The sequence below is a fragment of the Aphelocoma coerulescens genome, chromosome 20, assembly GCF_041296385.1.
Source record: "Aphelocoma coerulescens isolate FSJ_1873_10779 chromosome 20, UR_Acoe_1.0, whole genome shotgun sequence".
Lineage (NCBI taxonomy): Eukaryota > Metazoa > Chordata > Aves > Passeriformes > Corvidae > Aphelocoma > Aphelocoma coerulescens.
In genome coordinates, this window is record NC_091033.1 from 5,195,517 (window position 1) to 5,216,292 (window position 20,776).

The 20,776-nt window shown below is 50.8% G+C and overlaps 1 protein-coding gene across 4 annotated transcripts in view; it reads left to right on the forward strand.

Annotated features, from left to right (window-relative positions):
• The first annotated feature begins 1,007 nt into the window (after positions 1-1,007).
• The window catches only part of PPP1R16B (protein phosphatase 1 regulatory subunit 16B), a 58,701-nt gene continuing 38,932 nt past the window's right edge, over positions 1,008-20,776 (forward strand). Inside the window, exons 1-2 of one of the 4 annotated variants that reach the window (XM_069034089.1) lie at positions 1,008-1,086; positions 18,305-18,700. In XM_069034089.1, the coding sequence (XP_068890190.1) occupies positions 18,454-18,700 (247 nt within the window). In that variant the 5' untranslated portion in view covers positions 1,008-1,086; positions 18,305-18,453. Of the gene's footprint in view, positions 1,087-3,031; positions 3,457-3,530; positions 3,755-6,297; positions 6,518-18,304; positions 18,701-20,776 lie in introns of those variants that run through there. The other 3 variants (XM_069034092.1, XM_069034091.1, XM_069034093.1) reach the window with 3 other exon arrangements.

The window sequence follows — 20,776 nt, forward strand, 5'->3', positions numbered from 1 at the left end:
TTACCTACACCTTGTCCTATTTCAAGGAGTGACTCACATTTCGAACCTGAAGGCCTCTCTTGAGCTAGAAGGGTTTCAGTGAAACCCCACAGCGCGGTGTCAGAGATGCTCCCCGTTGATCTGTTCAGTCTGGGAGGAGGCTCTTTCCCCAGGAGAAATAGAGTCCATGGTGATTAATCCTCCAAACCTTCTGAAACCTATTTCACCCTGGAAAAGGCAACTGATCCCAGACACAATACCTGACAGCAGCATGAGGAATCCTCTGCTCTGCTCCCAGTAGGTGAGTGTTGGCTCCCCAGTGCCACTCCCTGGCCCAGGAGGCTTCTTGGCTTCTCTCCCAGATCCGGTGACTGGTTTGACTCCTGGCAAAGGGTCTTATCTGCCTATAAAATTGGCAAAAGGCACACTTCAAGAATGGCATTGGTTTTTGGTATCAGTCACTGTGTTTAAAAGCCTGATGTGATGTTACATTGCATTGGGGGGGGATTTTGGTTCCTCCTAAAAATTGTCTGGGATCCCATCCCTCGCACCAAATCACTCTGTGGCAAATAGGAACCCGCTGCCGGGCTCAGATATTTGTGCCAAAAACCCTGGCAAAACAGTTTCTAAACCACATATCCACCTTCCAGCCTCAGTGGGGGCAGCAGCATCCCTCACCCTGTGCCCAGCCAGAAGTCGGGGTAAATCTTATCCACAGGCAGGCTGGGCGGGCAGGCAGGGGTGCGACTTTCCACCGAAATTCAAAGAGGTTTCTTTCTAAAAAATATTTATTTATTTATCTTAATTACCCCTCCCGGCGACAGAAACAGCCCCGCCCGCCCCATGCGGACGAGCCCTCGCTCCCGCAGCATCCCCAGGGATGCTCCGCGCCTTCACCTGCAGGGCGGGCGCCGGTCCCCGCCCGCCTCCGGCCCCGGCCCCTCCTCGGGGCGGAGCTGCGGCCGCAACCGGGGCCGGAGGCGGGCGGGGACCGGGTCTGCGCGGCGCCGCTGCCTCCCGCTGCCTCCCGCTGCCTCCCGCTGCCTCCGTCCGCCCGCTCCTGCCTGCGGGAGCGCGGGGCCGGGCCCGCTGCGCGGAGCTGCCGCGGTGAGTGCGGGGCCGGGGCCGTGCGGGGGGCGAGCGGCGGGGATTGGGGCTGGCCCGGCCCGGCCCGGCCCGGGGGATGCTGCGCGGGGCTGCCGCGGTGCTGCCGTGCCGCGGGCGGGCGCGGTCCCCGCCGCAGTCAGCGCGGAGTTTGGGTAACTCCAGCCCCGAACGGGCTGCAGGAGCTGCTGCGCTCCCCGGGCAGCCCGGCACCGGCTCAGCCCGGCGACCTTATCGTGGCACATGGATGAGGACGCGGTTCCCCCTTTCAAGGCAGTCCCGACTCCGCGCAGCTTTTGTCGCCCGTGTAGAAGTGCCGTGCGTACCGTGGGTCATCGTGCGGGAGCCAGCGCGCTGTAGATGTGGGTGTTTTGGGCGGCCCGTGGGTGGGTTTTGCTTAGTGCGTGTAGAATTCCTCTCCCTTCTGGCACGAAAGGGGTGTGGAAGAAATTTACTCGAGGTAGCATAAATACAGGCAACCGTAATTCCTGAAATGGCATCGGGGTTGCAAGTGCTGGTTTCTGTGAGGGGTGAAGGGCTTTCTTGGAGAGTCTCCTTCAGACACTGGCAGACCGAGGGAACTTCAGGCTGAACTTCAGCCCCTTCTCCATCTCCAGGGCCTGAGGTGTCAGTGGTGGTAGAGATGCTTTTGGTTGACTCTGACAAGCCACCGAATTCATGTTTATTTCTCTGCTTGCTTATCATGAAAAGATCTTTTCTGCATGGTGATAACTGCTCGAGGAGGGGGAAGATGCTTTAAGCTGCAGTAGAGTAGTAGCAGGAAAACTGGCTTTTCACAAATTGTCAGGGGAAGGAGAGGGCTCACAAACCTAGAAAAGAAAACCCAAACCCATCTCTGAGCCCTCCTGTTCCCTAACAAACGCTCAGCGAACCTCGGGAGCAGCGGCTGCCTGGGCTGCCCTAGCTCTCACCTTGACCCAGCCTTCCTTGACCCGGTGTCCTGAGCCCTGCCATTACTGTTAAGTGGTTTTTCACAGATGGAAGGGCCAAGTGCTGTTATGGCAGAAAGCAGAAGGGTTTTTTCTGGCTGGACAGAACTTAATTTGGAGGTGGATTCTGTTTGTTGTGAAAGATGTAATATATTCTGAGAGTGAAGAATACTTTTTCATTTATGTTTTTTCCTTTCTTCTCAATGCTATGGGTTGGATCAAAAACTGTGGGTGATATTAAAATACTCCTATTACAGTATTTTCACGGGGTCTGCTTCATGTCCTGAGATCTCTCATAAGGTTAGAATTTAAAAAAAAAAAAAATCTTATTTTCCCTCTGACGGGAAAACATAAGTGACTATTTCATAAGAAAAATAAGATTTAAAGTGTTGAACTTCAGATATGTGTGATGGATGTGATGAAATGCTGAGATATCGCATCTTCTTTTTGCCATCAAGACCACGTGTCCAGGATGTGCATTTCCAACAATGTCTTCTTGTTGAGTCAGTTGTTGCAGGAAAAATGACCCTGTGTAAATGTGCTGGTTGGTACCAATTGTACCAGCTCCTTGGTGCTTCTGCAGTCACTTTGTTGGAACCTTATTTTCCCTTGGTTTAATAATTTATAAAATGCCTGTTGCCTCTAGGCACATTTCATCCAGCAAGAAGAAAAACATCCACCAGTGTTTACTGGTTATGGAGCCTGAGGTTGACAAATAATGAAGCTTTTGTGGATGAGGGGGTGTCTCATTTTTATCTTATATAAACTCACAAAAATGCAGGATTTGTGCTGAGAGTCTTGTTGGTTATTACTCTGTTCTTTCCCTCATCCTTTAAAAGGTCTCTTGCCTGCTGGTGATGAAGTGGGTTTTAACTGTGACCTTCCTTACCCTGATTTTGGGTCTGCTTCTCCTTTTTCCTTTTACCTGTGTCTGATTTAAGTTTAGCAGCTCTTGAGTATTTAACTGTCAAGTAAGATGGCAAAATCAGATCCTACATCTTCACCAGCTGAGCTGCTTTGGCTGAAAGAGATCAGCCTCTATTTGGGCAATAAATTGCTCTCTCAAATCCTCTGCCAGATACTTATGAGCCACTATCATTAACTGCATTTTGAATCACTCATTGAGCTGGAGGGGGGAAATTGGCCTGCAGTTCATCTCCTCTCCTTTGAAACTGCTAAATGATGATTCAGTGACCTCAGTGGGCAAATTATATCAGCAGCTAATTGGCCTAAGAAAAACTTGCCTGATATCAAATAAACTGGCTGCTGCTGTTCATTATCCTGAAGAAGATGCTCCAGGTGAAACCTCCAGTTTCAAACGGTGACAGGGTTTGGTTGTGGCACTGGCAGGGGGACACAGTGAGCTCTTTCTTTTGGCCATACCTGGGCGTGGTGTCCACTCCACCTCCAGCAGCTTTTGAAGGTATTGTCCTTTGAAGGATAAAAACCTTAACACTTCAGGCTTGCCTTCCACTGTGGATAGCCCTCTCCTCTTCCTCCTCAGAGGGCGCAACTGCTCACTGGGGTGTGCTGTTTCTGGAGGACTTGGTTTTGGGGGGATCCCAGCAGAGCTGAATTTAGGAAGGAAGGGAAAGCATAATGCAGGAGTCCCGCTCATCACCTCGTCGTTCTCATCTGGGTTTGGCAAAGCCCTTTCCAGGAGCCATGTGCCGCTTCCCAAAGAAGCCTGGCAGCTTTGTGGCCCAACACTGGGGACACAGGTCAGGATTAGCCCCTTGTGGGCAGTGAAACATGCTGGGTGACCAGCCAGGAAGAGTGGGACGGTGAGCTCTGCCCGTGCTGCGGTCAGCCCGACCTCGCTGCTTGTTCAGAACAGTTCAGGGCCAGTGGCTTCTCTGCAAGGAGGGCTGGAATTGCGAGTGAGTGCTGGGGTACAGGCATCCAGGTGTGGCTTGTTCAGCTTTCCTTGGTTAAGGAGCTGCAGGAGTGAGCTGGGACGTGTGAAAGGGGTCAGCTGTTGGCTTTTTGCAAGGCTGTTAGTCAACTTACACCACCTCCTAGGATGGTCTTGCCAGCTGGCTCATCCTTTAGGGAAGTTTCAAGAGGCTTATCGCAATCTTACTAGAAATCTGTTGTCTTCTATTAATCTGCTTGTCTCCTTCCCGAGTGCTGCCCTGCGCATTCATCCCGACAGCCCCGTTCTGCTGCGCTGCCACCGGCCCACACCAGCTCTGCTGCTTGCCAGGGCCTGTTTAGGGCATGCACAGTTGTGGACTGTCACTTTTTACTGTTCAACGCGTTTTTTCTTTATATAAATAGAGGGAGACGCTATATTTTTAAAGGGTTTTTTTTTGAAGGTGACGCTCCTGAAAGGAGAGCGGAGCCCGGGTGCTTTGCTGGCTGGGGTGGAGGTGCAGGGTGGTACCAGCAGCAAGCTGAGTCCAGCTCTGAGTAAGGCACAGCCCCGCTCCTATGCCAGGTCCTGCTTGGCTGCAGGCTCAGCGTGGAGCACGGGGTGCTTGGCCACCGGCAGCAGCACCAGGGGTAGGTAATGGTGGGTGGGAATCACCTGCAGCTCGCCCCTGAAATCGGGGTGGATCCCACTTTGCCGGGCAGTGCTGGACTCGGCTTGAGCAAAGAGCAGCAGAAAAGCTGTCAGACTTTGGGAGGTGAGGGAATGAATGCTACACCCGGGGTCTCACGGCAGAGTGGGAAAGGGTTTGTCAATGAAGCTGCAGACACGGGGCTGAGTCAGAACTCGGCACTGCCAGCTGGGACAAGCGTCACCTGCAGAGTGATGTGGCTCTTCCTGACAGAGCTTTTGCTTGCAGCTCTCAGAAGCGTGTCAGCACTGGGGTTAACAGCCACGTAGGCACTGAGGAAAAAGAATGAATAGCTTGAGGAAGGCTAAGCCTTAATACCCAAACAAAGCAAACAAATGGTGTATCGTTTGACGGGGATTAAGTGAGCTGTGAGATCTCTGGCTCTAGAGGCCCAGCTAGGAAATGCAAAGCCTTTGACAAAGGTGGCTTGGCTGTCCCTGCTTCCAGAGACAGCATCCATGTGCTGATGCAGGTGCCGGAGCCGCCCATCTGCCTCTCCCCTTGACTTTCACAGGGATGCTCTTTATCCCGCACAACACATTGTTTGCTCTCCTTGAATGTTGCTAGCTGGCAGGGAAAGAGATCAGTCTGTTTTCTTCCAGAATAGTCAGCTGATTTTATCCCATGGGAAGTGGTTGAAAAGCGTGAGACAGGTGGGTTGGCATTCCTGCTTTGTAGCCCTCCATAATTCCAGCAGGAGAAGGATAAACGGGGGAAGTGCAGTCGCTGGGTACATTTCCGTGTTTGCATTTGAAAGAGCTTGATAGGCTGTGATTAACGGGGCTAAATGGAAGCTTGATAAATGGTAAATTCAAAGGAACCTCAAACAAAACTGGCTTTACACGGAGGCCTCGGGGTGCGTGCAGAGGTCAGGCTGTGGGTCTCGTGTGGTGCTGCTGGGTTTATGGTGGGCAGAGAGCACTGCCTGGGCTGTCCCCTGCCTGGCTGTGTCCCATGCACCTGCTGCAGGGACAGCCCTGTGCCTGTGCAGACCCTCCTGCAGGCGGTTGTTTCCTTCCTGGTTTAAGTTAACGTGATGTTCCCAAATCCAGACTACCCCATCTACATCCCAGAGCCCCCCATGTGCCCGTAGCCAGGCTCCAATTAAGGGTGCTCTAAAAGCAGCAGGCCAGCTACCATGGCCCTGCAGATGAGAACCATTAGCCTAATCTATTTTTACAGTGAATTAAACTAGAAAAAGGTACTGCTACTCTAGAATAAGAAGCCACCTGGGGAGTTAACCCAGAATAGTTGTTCTGCTTTGAATTTGCACCCTATCTCACTTCAAAATAACTTTCCTTCCATATATGCAGGCCCTGTAAATGCAGAATACAGGGCCTGGCTTGAGCAGGATCCCCAACAGAGCCAGGAAAACACTTTCTTCCTGAAGTCTTCTCTGCATCCACATACACTCCCTAACTCAGGCATCCTTCCCTGTCATGAATCTGCCCTGTTTCACGCTCGATCCTGTGCAGAGATCTGCGCTCCTTTCCCACCCCCAGCTCTGTGCTTTGCTCCAACACCCTGACTGCCAGCTCCCACAGCCACCTCTGCTGTCCTCCTCTGTCCCCGTCCAGCTCCTGAGCAGGTCACACACAGTGAAATGAGCATCCCAAATGCTCAGTCCATGTCAGGACTTTGCAAAGAGCTTTTCCCAGGCTGGCTGGGCCTCACCACCTTTCTCAGTGAGTCAGTGTGAGCACCAGCTAAGAGGCAGCATCAGGTGCCTTTTTGGGAGCTGGGGCTGATAGCTTGGGCTGGGCAGGGGTGGCAGGTGTGAATTATTTGCAGTGGCCAAAGGCACTGCTCTGGTGCTGCTCTGGCCTTGTGTCCCTTGGGAGGAGCAGTGGGGATATTGTCATGATGGTTTGAGTTGTGCTGAGACATTGCTCCTCTGGATTTGTCAAGCTCAAGTTAAATGTATGTAATTTCAACATCTCATGATTCTTCGGGGGCTGACTCATGCTTTCTTGGCCTGAATGATTCATAGCTCTTGAACTCCATTGCTAAATTCATTATGCAACAATTACAGGGTTAGAAACGCCACCCTAAGTGCACACAAACAAGCTGGCAGCAATTCCCCCCTTCTTTTCTCTCACCCTGAGTTGCCAAGGGATCTTCCTTCTGAGTTTGCTCTTGCCCCTGCTTTGTAGGTGAGGGTGTGCTGTATCTTGCTGCTCTGCCCTTGAGCTGGCAGGGGCAGGAGTTGCAGGTTGGGTATTTCTGGGAGAGGAGAGAGGACAGCTTAGGAGGGAAGGATGGAGATACACAGCTTCACTAATCAGGACCAGTTGCCTTAATTTTGCCCCACCTGCTCCATTTGATGTCGTGGTATAGCCACGGCATCCTTAATGATCCATATGGGAAAACCCCAAGTATGAGGCATTGCTCTAAGGCAGCTCCATGTGGTGATGTTGGAGTTTGGCAGCATTTCACAGGCACAGATTCTGTTTGATGACTGGCACAGCAGCTCAAAGGTCAAATACCCATACAAAGAGAAAGACCAAGGAAGGCAGGAGAGCCCTGTGCTGGCTATGGGGTGTCCATTAATACCTTCATTTTCTCTCCTTGGTGGGGCTAAGCTGAGATTTAGGGATTTGTGTAGGACTTGGCTTTTTGTTAGTGAGGTCTCAAGCAAGAGTTCATCTGGTACGTGAAGTTAAGTGGGTTTTGTATTGGGTGGGCTTTGCTTGCTGCCTTGCTTAACCCCCAAAGCAGCGGGTAGGAGCAGTGCTGGAGGTCTGTCAGTGAGATGCAGAAGGGCCGTCCCCACCATCTGCTGGATCAGATCAGATTTCAGGCTTTGAGGTGCCCCTGCTACCTGAATTTGACTTATACAGTGATTTTTCTGCTGTCCAAATAACGCTGCTTCTCAGAACTAACATTCAAGTGAGGTACCTACCGAATGGCAGGTCTGGCACCTCTGTCCAAGAAGCCCTCTAGAAAGTCTCCCCTAAGAGCAGCCATTCTTCCCAGCCGAGTTCTGGCCCTTAAATCTTGATATCTTTGGGAAGAGTCTCTTCTGGACAGGTCTCACTGCACATTGGGACAGCAGAGAAGGATGGCTGAATGTTGGGCTCATGAGCGGATGAGGTTTTCCAAGGTTTTCCTTGGTTCTCCTTGGCCTGGGGCAGCAGAGCCCTTGTGCTGGTAATCCCAGAAATGGCAGAAGCAAAGTAAGAACTGGACTGATGAGGAGGAGAGCTGTACCAGCAATTCTGCTTCCATTCTTGTAAGTCAAGTCAATCTAAAGTATCCAAAAATCTTATTTTCAAACTAGTAAGTGGTAAATATTTGATTGAACTGGTTGTCAGAGCACTTGTATTGTCAGAGCAGCGAGTCAAGCCAACAACCGCCCCTGACTGCGGCCAAGAGGAGACGCAGAAAACACAGAAAGTAGGGCACGTATGGTGACGTGCGGGTTGATAGCTGCGCCTAAAAATAAGGCTCTTCAGAAACAGAAAATCTGCCTCGCCAGCAAGGCAGTGGCAAGCTGCTCCCAGAGTCTGATTTCAGACTGAAACTGGCGATGTTGGCACTGCAGAGGGCTGTGCTAACGTTTTGTTAGCATTCTGCTAGCAAAACATTTCGTTTCAGTCTCATGGCTTGCATGTGAGATACGGCGAGTTCCTCTGGAGCGGGGCTCGGGCAGAGGTGGAAGTGAGAGGCGGTGCTGGAGCTGCTTTTCCCGTGCAGGCTTTCTGCTCATCTGCATCTTAAGGAGCCTTTGTCCTCTCCAAGTGTTGTGGTTCCACTTTCTAGAAGATGCTCTTGTAATATTCCTTCAGGCTTCCAGGGAAAACAGCCTGGATTTCCCTGATCTGGGTGTGCTGATCACAGCTGCTGCTGTGCATGGGCTGGCCCTGGTACCCTGTAGCAGCTATAGGGTGCTGCAGAAGGCCTGACCCACTCTGTAAGTGTTGGATCAGCAGCCTCAGGGCCCCTTTCTTGCATGCTGGTGGCTAACCATGACCTGCAAAATCTGGGGTGACTGGACGATGAATTTTTTGGTGACATGTGCGTGGCTTAGCAGGTCAATATGTCATTGTGGAGTTCACCAAGGTAGAAGGGTTGAGCCCTAGACAACAAATCCAGATGTTTGAGCTGTCTGGAACAAAGCATCCCACACTGTAGCGTGGATAATTAATTTTTCCCAAAGTCTCACCTCTTTACTCTCCCAGCAGAGCCTGTGGGCACCCCGCTGGTCCCTGCACAGCAGAGGCAGGAGGGTAACGCTACCCTGAGTAGCTGTTTGGGCTCCCTGATGGATGCAGGATGGGTCAGAGGGCATCTTTTTATGTTATTTAGTTAAGACCTTTTGAGGATTATTGGAATTGTTATACATACACTCAATAATGTCCATAAGCTTTAGAGTTGAAAGCATTTTGTTAGCAGTAATTAAATGCAACCGCTATTTAAAATGGATGGATCAGATGGTTGGGAAGAGAATCCTCTCATAAATCTCCCACAAAATCAATATTCCTCCTGTCAGGTGTGTAGGAATCACTTTTAAATTCTGCCAGTCACTGGCTTTGTCAGCGTGGTGCCATAAAGCTGACAGAATCACACCTTTGCCTTGGAAAGAGAAGAGCAAGGCAGGACTTTCTTTTGGTGACAAAACCCCCAGAAAATCATTAAAAATAGAGGAATTTAGTCCCATTGGATGGTAACTCCCTGTAAGAAGGCACAGTCCTGGGGGTGCACATCTGTCTGGGGGCAGATGGGATGCCCGGTGTGGGTGTTCCCAGGGAAAGGCACATCCCTGTCGATAGCTGGGAGCCCACAAGAGCCCTGCCGCTGACACATCCCACGCTGGCACGGCGTGAGGTGCCTCGGAGCTGCAAATGGAAAATCCAGGCACTTATCTAGCTTGTTGCTGTGCCAGAATAGGGCTGTTCCCAGGATTATTTTTCTTCCGTTGGCCAAAATATGTGTAAATGGCTTTAAACAATGGAAGGATTTCTGTTAAAAAAAGTGGGGTGCAGGCGTGAATAGGGCTTTAATTTATATCTTGAGGGAAGGGTGTGGGCTCTTCCAGTGGTGTTTTTGAGATTCTGTTGGAAATTAGCTTGGGGTTTGCTTCCCCCCCCATGTCTTATTTTAAAGCCTGTTTTGAGGGAAAATTGTTGTTTTCCAAATTACAGATCTCTCAGTGTGTAGTTAAAAATGTCAGGAAGAGGGATGCAGTTTTGGAAGCCTCCACACATCTGTCTGTGGCAGGGTTGATAAAAAATGGAAGCTCTAACCAGAAAAAAACAAATAAAAAGAGGCAATATCACTGTCACAGATGGGTCGGGCTGCTTTCCCTGCAGGTGTCTGCATTGCAACCCCCACTCCCATATAATGTGCTGTGGAAAAAAGAAATGGAGAGCCCAACCAGAGACTTATGCCCTCAATTAATTTTTGTTCCACATAATCGGAGCTGCTGCATGCCTTTCCTTCAATGTTTAACTGCCTGGCTCAGAGGATGAGGCTGCTCTCGTGTGAGGGAAGTTGGGATTCGCTTCATGTTTGCACAGAAATCCCATTCTGATCCTTCTCTCTTTGCCTAAGGGCAGGGATCCTGCTGCTCCTCTGATGCCGGAGATAAATTTTGTTAGCAGGCACTTTTCTGCTAAGGGGAGCAAAGGGGAGAGGGGAGTGGTGCGTGTGCTGGATTCTTGAAGGAATAAAATTTCCTTGTCTTCAAGCATCATCTTCCCTGGAGCTGTGTGTGCTGTCTGGGGCACAGTCAGAGGGGAGCGGGGGAGAGCTCTGCTCCTGGTTATGTGTGCTCAGCCCTCAGCTCAGGGAGAAAAGGCACCAGGACAATTAGTGAGTGCTGTCTGCAGCTTTGCACGCTGCTGAGTGGGTTTCTCTATTGCTCTGGATTAAAAGGGAATGCCTTGCTCTGGTTTTGTTTGAAACTGAGCCCTGAACTTACTTTCTGATGTTTAACTCAACTCGAAATCACCGTTAGATGTTCATGTTCCAGCTGGCAGAAATGCCCCTCTCCCTTCTCCCTGTGGAATTTCATGGCCAAGAGCCCAGGGTGTCTGTTTTTACTGATTCATTGATCGACCTGAAAGCAGGAGGGGAACCCAAGGCTTCCCCCTTGGGAAGTGCAAGGGAGCTGAGCAGTTTTTACAGCTCCAAGGTACCCTTCAAGGTGTTCTAGAGCTACACCTCAAACTGGGGCTGGAAGAGCCCCCTCTGCCCATGGATGTGGTGGGACAGCCAGTGAGAAGTGGAGCTTGGCTGGTGAGGAAGATGATGGGGAATAAAAATAGAGAGGGGAGAAGAAACTCCCAACTATTAGTGAGTGGGAAAACCACCCACATGGAAGTTCTAGATTTGAAACTTTACCCAGGCGAGGGCAGTTTAACGCAGAAAAGTGGCAGCTCTGAAGTGCTGTGCTGGAGCAGGCACAGAAGGGTGCATTTGCTCTACAGAGCTTTTAGAGGAAGGTTTTTAAAACGCCTTCAGGTCCTGCTGCCTTGCGCTGGGAACTCCAGGAGCAGCTTTCCACAGGAGCCACGTGGGGAGGGAGGTGAGATCTGAGCTGGTTTAGCTTTAATGCTCTGGCTTGCTCCTCGATCATGTGTGTAAACTGTGTTCAGACACAAAGCAAAGCCCTTCCCTGCTGTGTCTGCTGAACCCTGAGACTGAGCTGTCCAGCCCTTTGTGTCTGGGGACCACCACCAGGTTTGTGTTGCTCCTCACAGCACGCCGATGTGGGGGAGGACTGCTTGGCACAGGAGGTTTTTTGCTGTTTTTTAATTTTTTTTTTTGAGGAAGCCCACGTTGAAATATTGATAGGAAAAAGAATGCATATTGTGCTGTGTTGAGTGTTTACAGGAAATATATAGTGAAAATACTGAGGGGCTTTCCTCAAACAACTGCCAGTATTGTTAGGAGTGAAACACTTGGGAGGAGAAAAGAGGCACTTAAAACTTTCTATTACCACTGTTGGCCCCAAAGAGATTTTTTTGACTTGCTGTTTAGCTTTTTTCTTCTTGCTTGTATTTCATCCCGTCTGCTGGGAATGGGCTCATTGAAGACAGAGAGATTATCTGGAAATAGAGATAAAGCAGCCAAACCAAAATGGTTTTAGTTCTCTGGAGAAGAATTTCGCTTGAAATTTTGAGCTTTCTATCAAGCTGGAAAAATAATTTACAGTGATGCACCTTCACCACCATTGCAGCAGGCAGCAATGAAAGCTCCTTTGCTGCAGATGGTAGAACAGTATCTTCACTTTAAGAAGGTAATTAGGGCACAGATTAAGTTACTTACTTTGCATACAAGAAACCTGTGGGAAAGCCAAGAATCTTTCCTGAAACCCCCAATTTCTGATGAGATCTCTCACCCAGAAGATTTCTGTACCTGCTCTTCCCCACAAGCACCCCAGGGCAGATGTAGGAGTTGTGTTCCTGGCTGAAATATATATATATATATTTTCTTTTAAATTTTTTTTTAAGTGATATTTCTTGCTACTTGCCCTGTCATTCCTTCAGGAGGAACCATTCTTCTGGTAGTGCTGAGCATCTGCTGCTTAAAGTGTTGCAGAAGCCCTGAGTGAGGAAAGGAGCTGTTTACTTCTAAGATGCCGGTGAAATTAAATGAGGCAGCAACAATTTTCTTCATTTTCACTCCCCTGTGTGGTTCACCTGTGGGTGCTGTGGGGCTCACAGCACAACAGAGAGACTCACATGGTGTGTGCAAGAAGAATTTGCCACCAGAAGCAATAGCCAGAGCTCTCAGAGTAGCGCTGAGGGATGAGTAGCTTCTACCAGCACCTTGTGGCAGGAGCACAGGACTAGAAATAACAATCCTGAGGTGGTGGTGTGGCTCTTGCAGTGAGTTTGTTGCCCAGAGAATGCCAGTGACCCTGTTCTGTGTTCATGTGCTCACCAGTGGATGCTCTTGACCTCTGGAGAAGGGTTTGTTGCAGGTTATTGTGAAGGCACTGGTGAGGTTAGTGTCTGGCTGTTGTTTGATGTGCTGCCTTGGGCTGTGTTCAGGTTTCTGCTTTCAGCCCTCCCACCAGCCCTGATGTCCAGAGGAGATGGTGGTTGGTGCCCACCTGTGTCACAGTCTGTGCACAGAGATCCAGACAAAGGGGATGCTACAACCTGTCTGGGAGGGTGATATTGGAGAAATAAAAATTTAAGCTTCAGGAAAAAAAGGAAACCCTTCAGGAGGCTGGAAATGCTGCTCTGTAGGAAATGAGACTGTGTCCTGTGGCACTGCCAGTGAAAATGAGTGTTTTGGGGCTGTGATTCGGTGGAGGGACAGCTCTTGTGATTTGAACTCCCCTTCCCAGTTTGCCATGTGGTCGCTGTTGGTATCCACCACTGTGTCTTCATTTGAAGACCCAGCAGCCAGCTCCCCTGTTGTAGGTGTGTAGCAGCTGGGGCAGTTGCCAGGTGGGGCTCGATGCAGTGTCCTTGCTGATGGTGCTCTAATGAAATGGTTCTCCAAAAGGCAGGAGGTGACAGAGGCAGTTATATAAAAAATGGTTTTAGACTGTGGTGATCTTAGCGTGGAGGACCCTCCTGATTTGATGCACTCTCTACTAATTAAAAAAATAAACCCCACAAACGCCAAGAGCTCCTGATCCAGCACAGGGCTCCCTGTTCTCATCAGTAGGACAGGAGAGGGGTTTGTTTCCCATCCTCCTGAAGGTGCTGGAGATCAGAGCAGCTCACGTGTCAGCGGTGGGTGGGGAGTGCCTCGGCAGAGCTGTTCGTGGGTATGTGCTCTGTAGGGACACGGCTTAGGAAGTGACTTGGAGCGAGTTCTTCTGGGAGGGGTGGGAGGGGGACGCTGCTGCCCTTCCCACCCAGACTGGGCTGTGGGAAGGAGGGAAAGGACCTCAGCTCCTTGTGTGTGGTCAGGCCCAAGGCACATCCCCTGCCTTGCCCTCCCTTGGGGATGGTTGAGCTCCTGTGCCTGTGGCTCCCTGCTGCTTCTGCCGGTCCCCTGGGTTGTCACCTCCTTCTCTCAGTGGCTTTCTGGCTGGCTGTGGATGGTGTTTGGCTTTTGGGCTCCAGTGAGCTCTTGCCTCATTGGGGGCCCAGTGATGAAGAGCTTCTCTGCTGCTGCCTCCAGACCCTGGGAAGATCCTGGCCAGCAGCAGGAGTACCCATGCAGAGCATGGGTCTTTGGCTGCTCTGTATCCCTTAGCAGGGACAATCCTGCACGTGATGCCCGAAGGAGAAGCCTGTGGGTTCTTCAGTGGTGCCTGTTGCCAGAGGATGGGTTCAGCAGAAGGGCTCTAGTGGGCTGGTCACCTAGCATTTCACGGGCCAGGAACACACAGATTGGCTTTGGCCCTCGCAGGGAGCAGAAGGGGTGAAGTTTGGCAGCTCCTTGCCCTGCCGTGGTGCAGGAGTTGACTGTTAATAAAATAATTAAGTCAGGCACCACCTCCTCTGCTGACTGCTTATGCACTCAGATCCCTGCTAGAGGCTTTCGTGCTTGGTTTCCAATTCCAGTGGAGAGATTAGCTTGGCGTGGGGAGGAGAGGGCTATTTCTGTCACTCTCCGTGCCACTGACTTGACTTTGTGCTGCAGACACCTCACCTGATCATCCGGGCCCTGTTCTGCAGGTGTCTCCCCACGAGCAATCCAGTGACTGGGAACGATCTCCTTAACTTCAGGAGTGGCCATTCACATACCTGGGCCTTCAGTTTTCCCTTGAAGGCTTTAAGAAATCTCCAGTGTTTCACTTCAAGGTATCCCATTCAAGGGTTGCTTTTCCATGGTTTGTGTTTGGTTTTTTTTTTAAGTGGAATAAAACTGAAATCAGTTGATGACACTTAAGTGAAGGACTTCTGTGAGTGTTTGTGTTCTGCATCAGTGTCATGCTGTGCTTTAACTGCTGCCTTGGGAAGACGTGGCAGAGGATTTGCAGGTCTCAGCTCCAGCTTCACCATCAGATGGGGAGGTGAGGAGGCTCTCCAGCCTCACTCAGCAGTGTGGCTGCTTTAGTAGATCCAGCTCCAGCCTCAGCAGTGTTATGGCAAAGTGTCTGCAAGCCAAATGCTTTGTAGGAAGGTCAAGGGGGCAGCTCTGAGTGTGTGCTGGTGGAGGAAAGGGAGTACCTTTGGGGGATTCCAAGATGTGAAATAGGAAGGAGTGCGTGTGAGAGACGCCTTCAGACAGGGTTGGTGGCACAAGTTGCAACTACTCAGTAAACTCTCACTTCACGGAACCGCCGTCTCTTCTTGTATTGTCAGTGAGTAACCTTGCCCTGAAAACCCTCTTGGGCTTAGTCAGGTGAGACAAAATATACAGGAAATGCAAATTTACAAAAAAACCCCACAATGGTGTTGGCCAGTACTTGCGTGCCCTTCTCAGGAGCCGATCTCTGACCTGGTGAGAGTGAGCCTTTCCCTGCTGCAGTGCTGGGAGGAGGGGGGTGGCACAAGTGCCTTGCCTTCCTTTTGGCCCCTGAAATAGTCCCCATTGTCCCTGCAGGGCCAGGGGCTGTGTGTGTGTGTGGCAGGATGTGCCTCAGCGTGGTGGCAGCAGCTCTGCTGAGCTCATGGAAACTGCTCAGCTCGCTCCAACACGAGGAATGGCACTTTTTTTCTCCCCCCTCTTCTTTTTTAAATAAAACGGAAACCAAAATGCAATGCCTTGCAAGCCACAGCCACCCACTCAGCCACTTCTGTGTCACTTTGCAGGTAAACAAATGCTGGGGCCCAAACTTGTGCTATAGTTAGCCTGACCTGTTTGTGCCAGAAGTCAAATGTGCCATTTCTTTAGGTACAGGGAAGGAACCAGGTCACTGGAAAACAGGCAGCCAGACTGATGGGGCCAAAATCTTTTCTGGGGCTCTGGGGTCTGTGAGAGTGATAGGGAATTATGTCTGGGAGGAGTTGAACTGTGTCCCCCTCCAGGAAGAGCTCTCAGGGTGACCTTTTAGCTCCTTTAGAGGTTCATCTTCTGGTTTGATTGAGGAGATGCTGGTGTTTGGTACTTCCAGAGATGTCTTGATGCCCGTGGATCTCCCCTCTCCATTTCAGTCCCCTTTGCAGACCGCCTGAATCTCCCATTTCTTCTGTTGGAGAGCAGAGGAGCTGCTGCAGCAAAGCTGAAACATGGGCAAGTCCAGCCACACTTGTCCTCTCCTTATAAATCAATGTCCTGTTGCTCTTTCCAGGGTGCAGTCCTAAACCCACCAAGAAAATTTCCAGTCTGTCTTATGAAATGCTGAAATAAAGTTTCCTGCTTTAATAATCCTGCATTCCTCATTTCTACTCCAGGTGTGTTTTGGAAAATATTTGTTCATCTTTTAGCAAACAATGGAAAAGGAGCAGGGTGGGAGTGCCTGTGCGGTATTCCGAGAGGCATTTCCTGCCCTTATCTCCCCTCCTTCGAGGTATTGTAACTGGGGCTTCGGATCTGCAGGCTGTGTTGCTGCAGCAGAGACTGAGATTGCCAACAAAGATACTCCCAAGAATGCTTGCCAGGGGCAGGAGCTGAGTTCACAGGAGGTGCTGAAGAGCTTTCCAGCCGAGCGCCTGCGCCTGGGAAATGCGTCTGTCCCAAAAGAAAAGCTTTTTGGAAAGTGCATTCATGCATTTTCTGTGGGGTTTCTGGGGACTATGGTGAGTCCCAGCCCGTGGGGGCTGTGGGCAGGGGACTCACCAGGGAGAGCTGTGTGTGGCTCTTGTGCTGTGGAGGAGCCCACGGCACCCTTCCCTTGCTTTCCAGTGCCGTGCTAAAGCCACAAGTTGGTATTTTCCATCTCAAGCAAGTGAACTGAATTTGAATTTCTAGGGAGTATATCCCTTATGAAATACTTTGCAAGGATTTGGGTTTTTCTCTGTGTGGAGCTAAAGCATTTTTTGGCACTCCTAAATTCTTATGGGATAAAACAGGTTCTTTTTTTTTTTTTTTTTTTCTGTTCAAGTCTATCCTGAAGTCCTCAGAATAAGGTTTGCAGGTGCTGCTGAAGCTGTCCTTGGCCATTTACTGGATAAAGCAGCTGCCTGGACCTGCCTGTTGTGCTCTGGCTGAGTTTGTTTGTTTTCAGTTCCCAAACCAATTATCTGTTGGAGGAAATGGCGTGTCTTGCTCTCAGATATTTATAGGTAAGGTCAAACCCCTGTGGAAGGTCTGTAGCAGTGTTTAGTAGGCGTGGATGCCTCAGCCTTGTGGAGTTCCCTGGGATGTGGTGGATGTGCTGCGTGGTGTGGACGCTTCCCTGCAGCCCCACAGAGTGAGGTCTCCTCGATGGGCTGCTCTGCCCTCTGAGAGGGATGAGCTGTGGCTGTTCCTGGCTTGCCTGGATAGGGTAAGGTTTGGTATCCTCACCATGGCTCTCAGCTGGGTTTAGCTGCCTCTCTTCTGCTGCTTTTCCCATAGACTCTCTGCATCCAGTGCTTACAAGGCTGTTGCTTCCTCCCTTTTGTAGCAGCAGAGCTGAGCTTCAGCTGTACTATTGAGGCTTTCTCAGGTGCTTGTGAATACTTAAGTTCTCAGTCTCCCTTTCCTATCAACACTTTCTTTTTCTTTTTTCTTTGTGCCCTCCAAGCTGGCTGAACCACAAGAGCTCTCATTTCAGACCTGGTTGTTTACTGCTTACCTGGATTTTGCACGAGCCATTCAATGTGCTTTGCACAGGTCTGTTTGGAAAGGATTAATTCAATTTGCTTGTGATGTCGGCTTTATTTCAAATGCACCTGTTGGACCTCTCCCAGAATCTGGGGTGTGTTTCCTCCTCCCGTGCAGCAGGTGACTGGGCAGCTGCCCATGGGTCCCTGGTTGGTCACTCTGTGGGTAGCCCTGCCCAGAGGTTTGTGTTGTGGTCACACCGAGGGTCAGGAGCTGTGAATTGACTGCTCTCACTGCTGTGCTTGTGGAGCCTGAACAGCAAAACCAGAGTGATTTAGTGTGTGGTGAGGAGAAAACCCGAAGGGAGAGAGAAATGAACACAACACCATGTTTTTAAGAGCTCAGGTACTTTAAGTGTTCTCAATGAGAGCCAGGTCTATCCATCTGTCCTCAGCTGGGGCTGGGCTGAGAAGGGGCTGGATGGATGAAGAAGAGCAGCACAGATGATGCTCCTGGTGGGTAGAGTTCCTCTGGGAAAACCTGCCTGGCCTCGGAACACCAGACAGGCAGCCCAAGGTTTCTCCAGCCTCTGGCTTCTGGGTTGTTTGTGCTGGAATGGCCTCATCCAGTGTCTGTGGCTGCCCTGGGCTCTGCCCCTGCAGCCTTGGTTCCCTCTGACCTGTGCTTTGCTGCTCAGACTGAAATGCCTCAGGGAGGCAGCTGCTGGTGTGCATGGGAGCAGGACAGCGGGGTGGGGACACCTGGAACGAGGGGTGAGGGAGGGGAGCAGCCCAGGGAAGGATGTGAGTCTCAGTACTCAAACTGCTCCTGAGTTGTCTGATAAATGGTATCAAGCACATGGAAGATCTTTGCTCACTAAGACTTTATTCTGCTTGTAGGAGAGGGTTAATGTGAGAGGAGAATTAACGAGTTGCTCAGTGGAACTTCTGCTTAATCAAGAGGATTTTGCTGGGATGTTTGGAGTGGGGGAAGGGGGGGATCACCAAAGCCTGTAAGAACAATTAAAGCAATTAGAGCAATTAAAGCACAGTTAACTGAGCTGCCTTTTGCAGTGGTAGATGTTGCCTGTTGTGTTTTCCAGCAGGCTGCACTCATGTGCTTGATGACACCTGATCTCTCCTGCTTTTGTCTTCATTTCAGGTCCCCCCTCCTTGTCAGCAGACACTGCCATGGGCCCTCCCCAGCTCAGGATGCTGGTATAGCAGCAGGTGGCTGCCATCCAGAGGACCTGTGGTGGGACATCCCTTCCCACTGGGACATCCTCCCACTCCCCTCTCTCGGCAGAAGCCATGGATGCCCACGTGGACCTCCTGACCGAGCTGCAGCTGCTGGACAAGGTGCCCACGCTGGAGAGGCTGCGGGCAGCCCAGAAACGGAGGGCTCAGCAGCTGAAGAAATGGGCCCAGTACGAGAAGGAGATGCAGCACAAGAAGAGGAAGCATGAAAAGAAGAGAAATGCTGTGAACAGAAAGAAAGTGTCTTTTGAAGCCAGCGTTGCTCTGCTGGAGGCTTCTCTGAGGAATGACGTGGAGGAAGGTACGGCACTTGTGCCTGGCGGGTTTTGTCTGGCTGCCTGTGAGCTCCATGTGGTGTGAAGTCCTCTCTGGTGTGCAGAGGCATCTGTGCTGTCATCCATGGACTGCCCTTGGTGTGGTGTTGGGCTTTAAAGCGTTGCCATCTCTGATGCAGTGATACAGCTCTGAGGTCCCCAAAGCCCCATGTGACACCAGCGTTACCTTGGTTGGCATCAGGAGTGGGTGCATGAGTGCCAGGATAGGGCAGGAGTTGTGACTGAGGTTTGGGTGAAGGAAGGCAGCTTTCATCTCTTTCCTTCTCACACTTCCTACTTACAGGAGGTGTGAAACACTTCCTTGCCTTCTGGGTGTGCCTCTCAGTGGTTTTATGGAAGTCTGTCGCAGGGATTTACATGTCAGTGTAAATCTCTTCAGCTTCCCTGCTTGAGGGCGTGGATTCAGAGCTATGTGGATGGATGAATTTTTTCCCAAAATACTGGGAAGCGTGGCTTTGCTTAGTGCTTCATGAAGAACAGAACTGCAAATTGTTCAGAAATTGGTTTAATTGCACCATTTCAAAGTGGATGAAAGTGCTTTGCTTCTGCTACAAAATCTGAGGGGAGGAGAAAAAAAATATGTCTAAAAGTCGATAACCATTAGCCTCAGGACAGCATGGGGGAAAACCTGTGAGCTCTGGGGAGCTGGAGAGTGCTCCTTTGCAGAGGAGTAAAAATATCTCTTGCAGCAGAGCTGGAGCAGCCTTTGGGGTTGGTGCTCTGCAAGGTAACGAAACTGGTGTGATCTTCCTGATCCCTTGGCATGGCAGAGGAGGGTGCTTAGGAAACCTGGCCAGCTGAGCATCTCTGCTAGAGAATGCTGCTCTAGTTTGCAGCACCCTCTGCAAGAGGCAGTGTATCCTTGCCTGGTGCGTGAGTGGAAGGCGAGGACCTACTCTTGTGTCGTGAAGAATCTCCCCAAAGTCATGTCCCTGTTTCTGAGCAGGCTTTTGTGCACTGTAACTTGTCCTTGTGTGTGTGTTTTGCTCCTGTTCGGAAGCAGAGCATGGACAGTGGTGGCACTGCCTGGTCACTGTCACTGCATTAGCCAAGCCCTGCTGTGGCTCTGGTTCTGTGTGTGTGTCTGTGACCTCCCTGGGACAGCAGACCTGTGATAATGCCCTGGAACTGCAGGCTTTTATTTGTTCCTTCCTTGCTCTAGAGGTTTTGTAGCTCTTTCCAGCTCTTTGCTCCAGTGATCCCGTGTTTCTCTCCCTGAGCTGTTGTGGTCTTCTAGGAGGGCTCCTACAGTGAAGCCAGCTGTGAAGCTGTGAGTGCTGGCATTGCCTGAAAGGACAGGTTTGTGACTTGTAGCACCTCTGCCTGTGCTGGCAGGTATTGGCAGGTTGTGGTTTGGGTTTCATACCCAGCTGTTCAGCTGCCCCTGACAGGTCACAGCGTTGGGGCAGATGATGAGAGTTTTATCATCTTCCTCTCTGTGCAGCGCTGGTGCCTCTGCTCAGCACTGTGGTGGGGGGTGTGATGGATCTACGAGAGGCCCAGCCTCGTAGTTTTGCTTTTAGCTCTTTCTGGTTTGGGATCTGGGCCATTTGGAAGGAGGAAAGCTCCTTCACTGTCTGTCCTACAGATGCTTTCTCATTTTGTGAGGGGTGCAGGAGTGGTGGAGGTGTTTGTGATCAGGGCCTGGGGAAGGATGGCTGTGCTCCCTGATGGCAGCAAGCAGGCAGGGCTGCTGTGTGTGCAGGCAGTGACAGCAGTGTTCCAGTGGCAGGGTCCTGTGGACAGTGGTCTTGCACCGCATGTGGATGTGGATAGTTCACTGCTGAAGCTGCAGAGTTGAGCTTTCAGCTCCCAGCTTCACTCTTTTCCTCCTGTGAGGGAAAATCCATCGCTGCAGGTCTCTTCTGGCACCATAATCCTGTTGACCTTTTTCCATGGGCTTGTCCACATGGTGGGCTTGGACCAGCAGCTGCTCTTTCCAACGTGATGCTGGTGATAAAACTCAAATGTTGTAAAGCCACTTCCCTGCTGACAGAAAATCGACCTCCCCACCCTATGGAGAGGATGAGGGGCAGTATTCC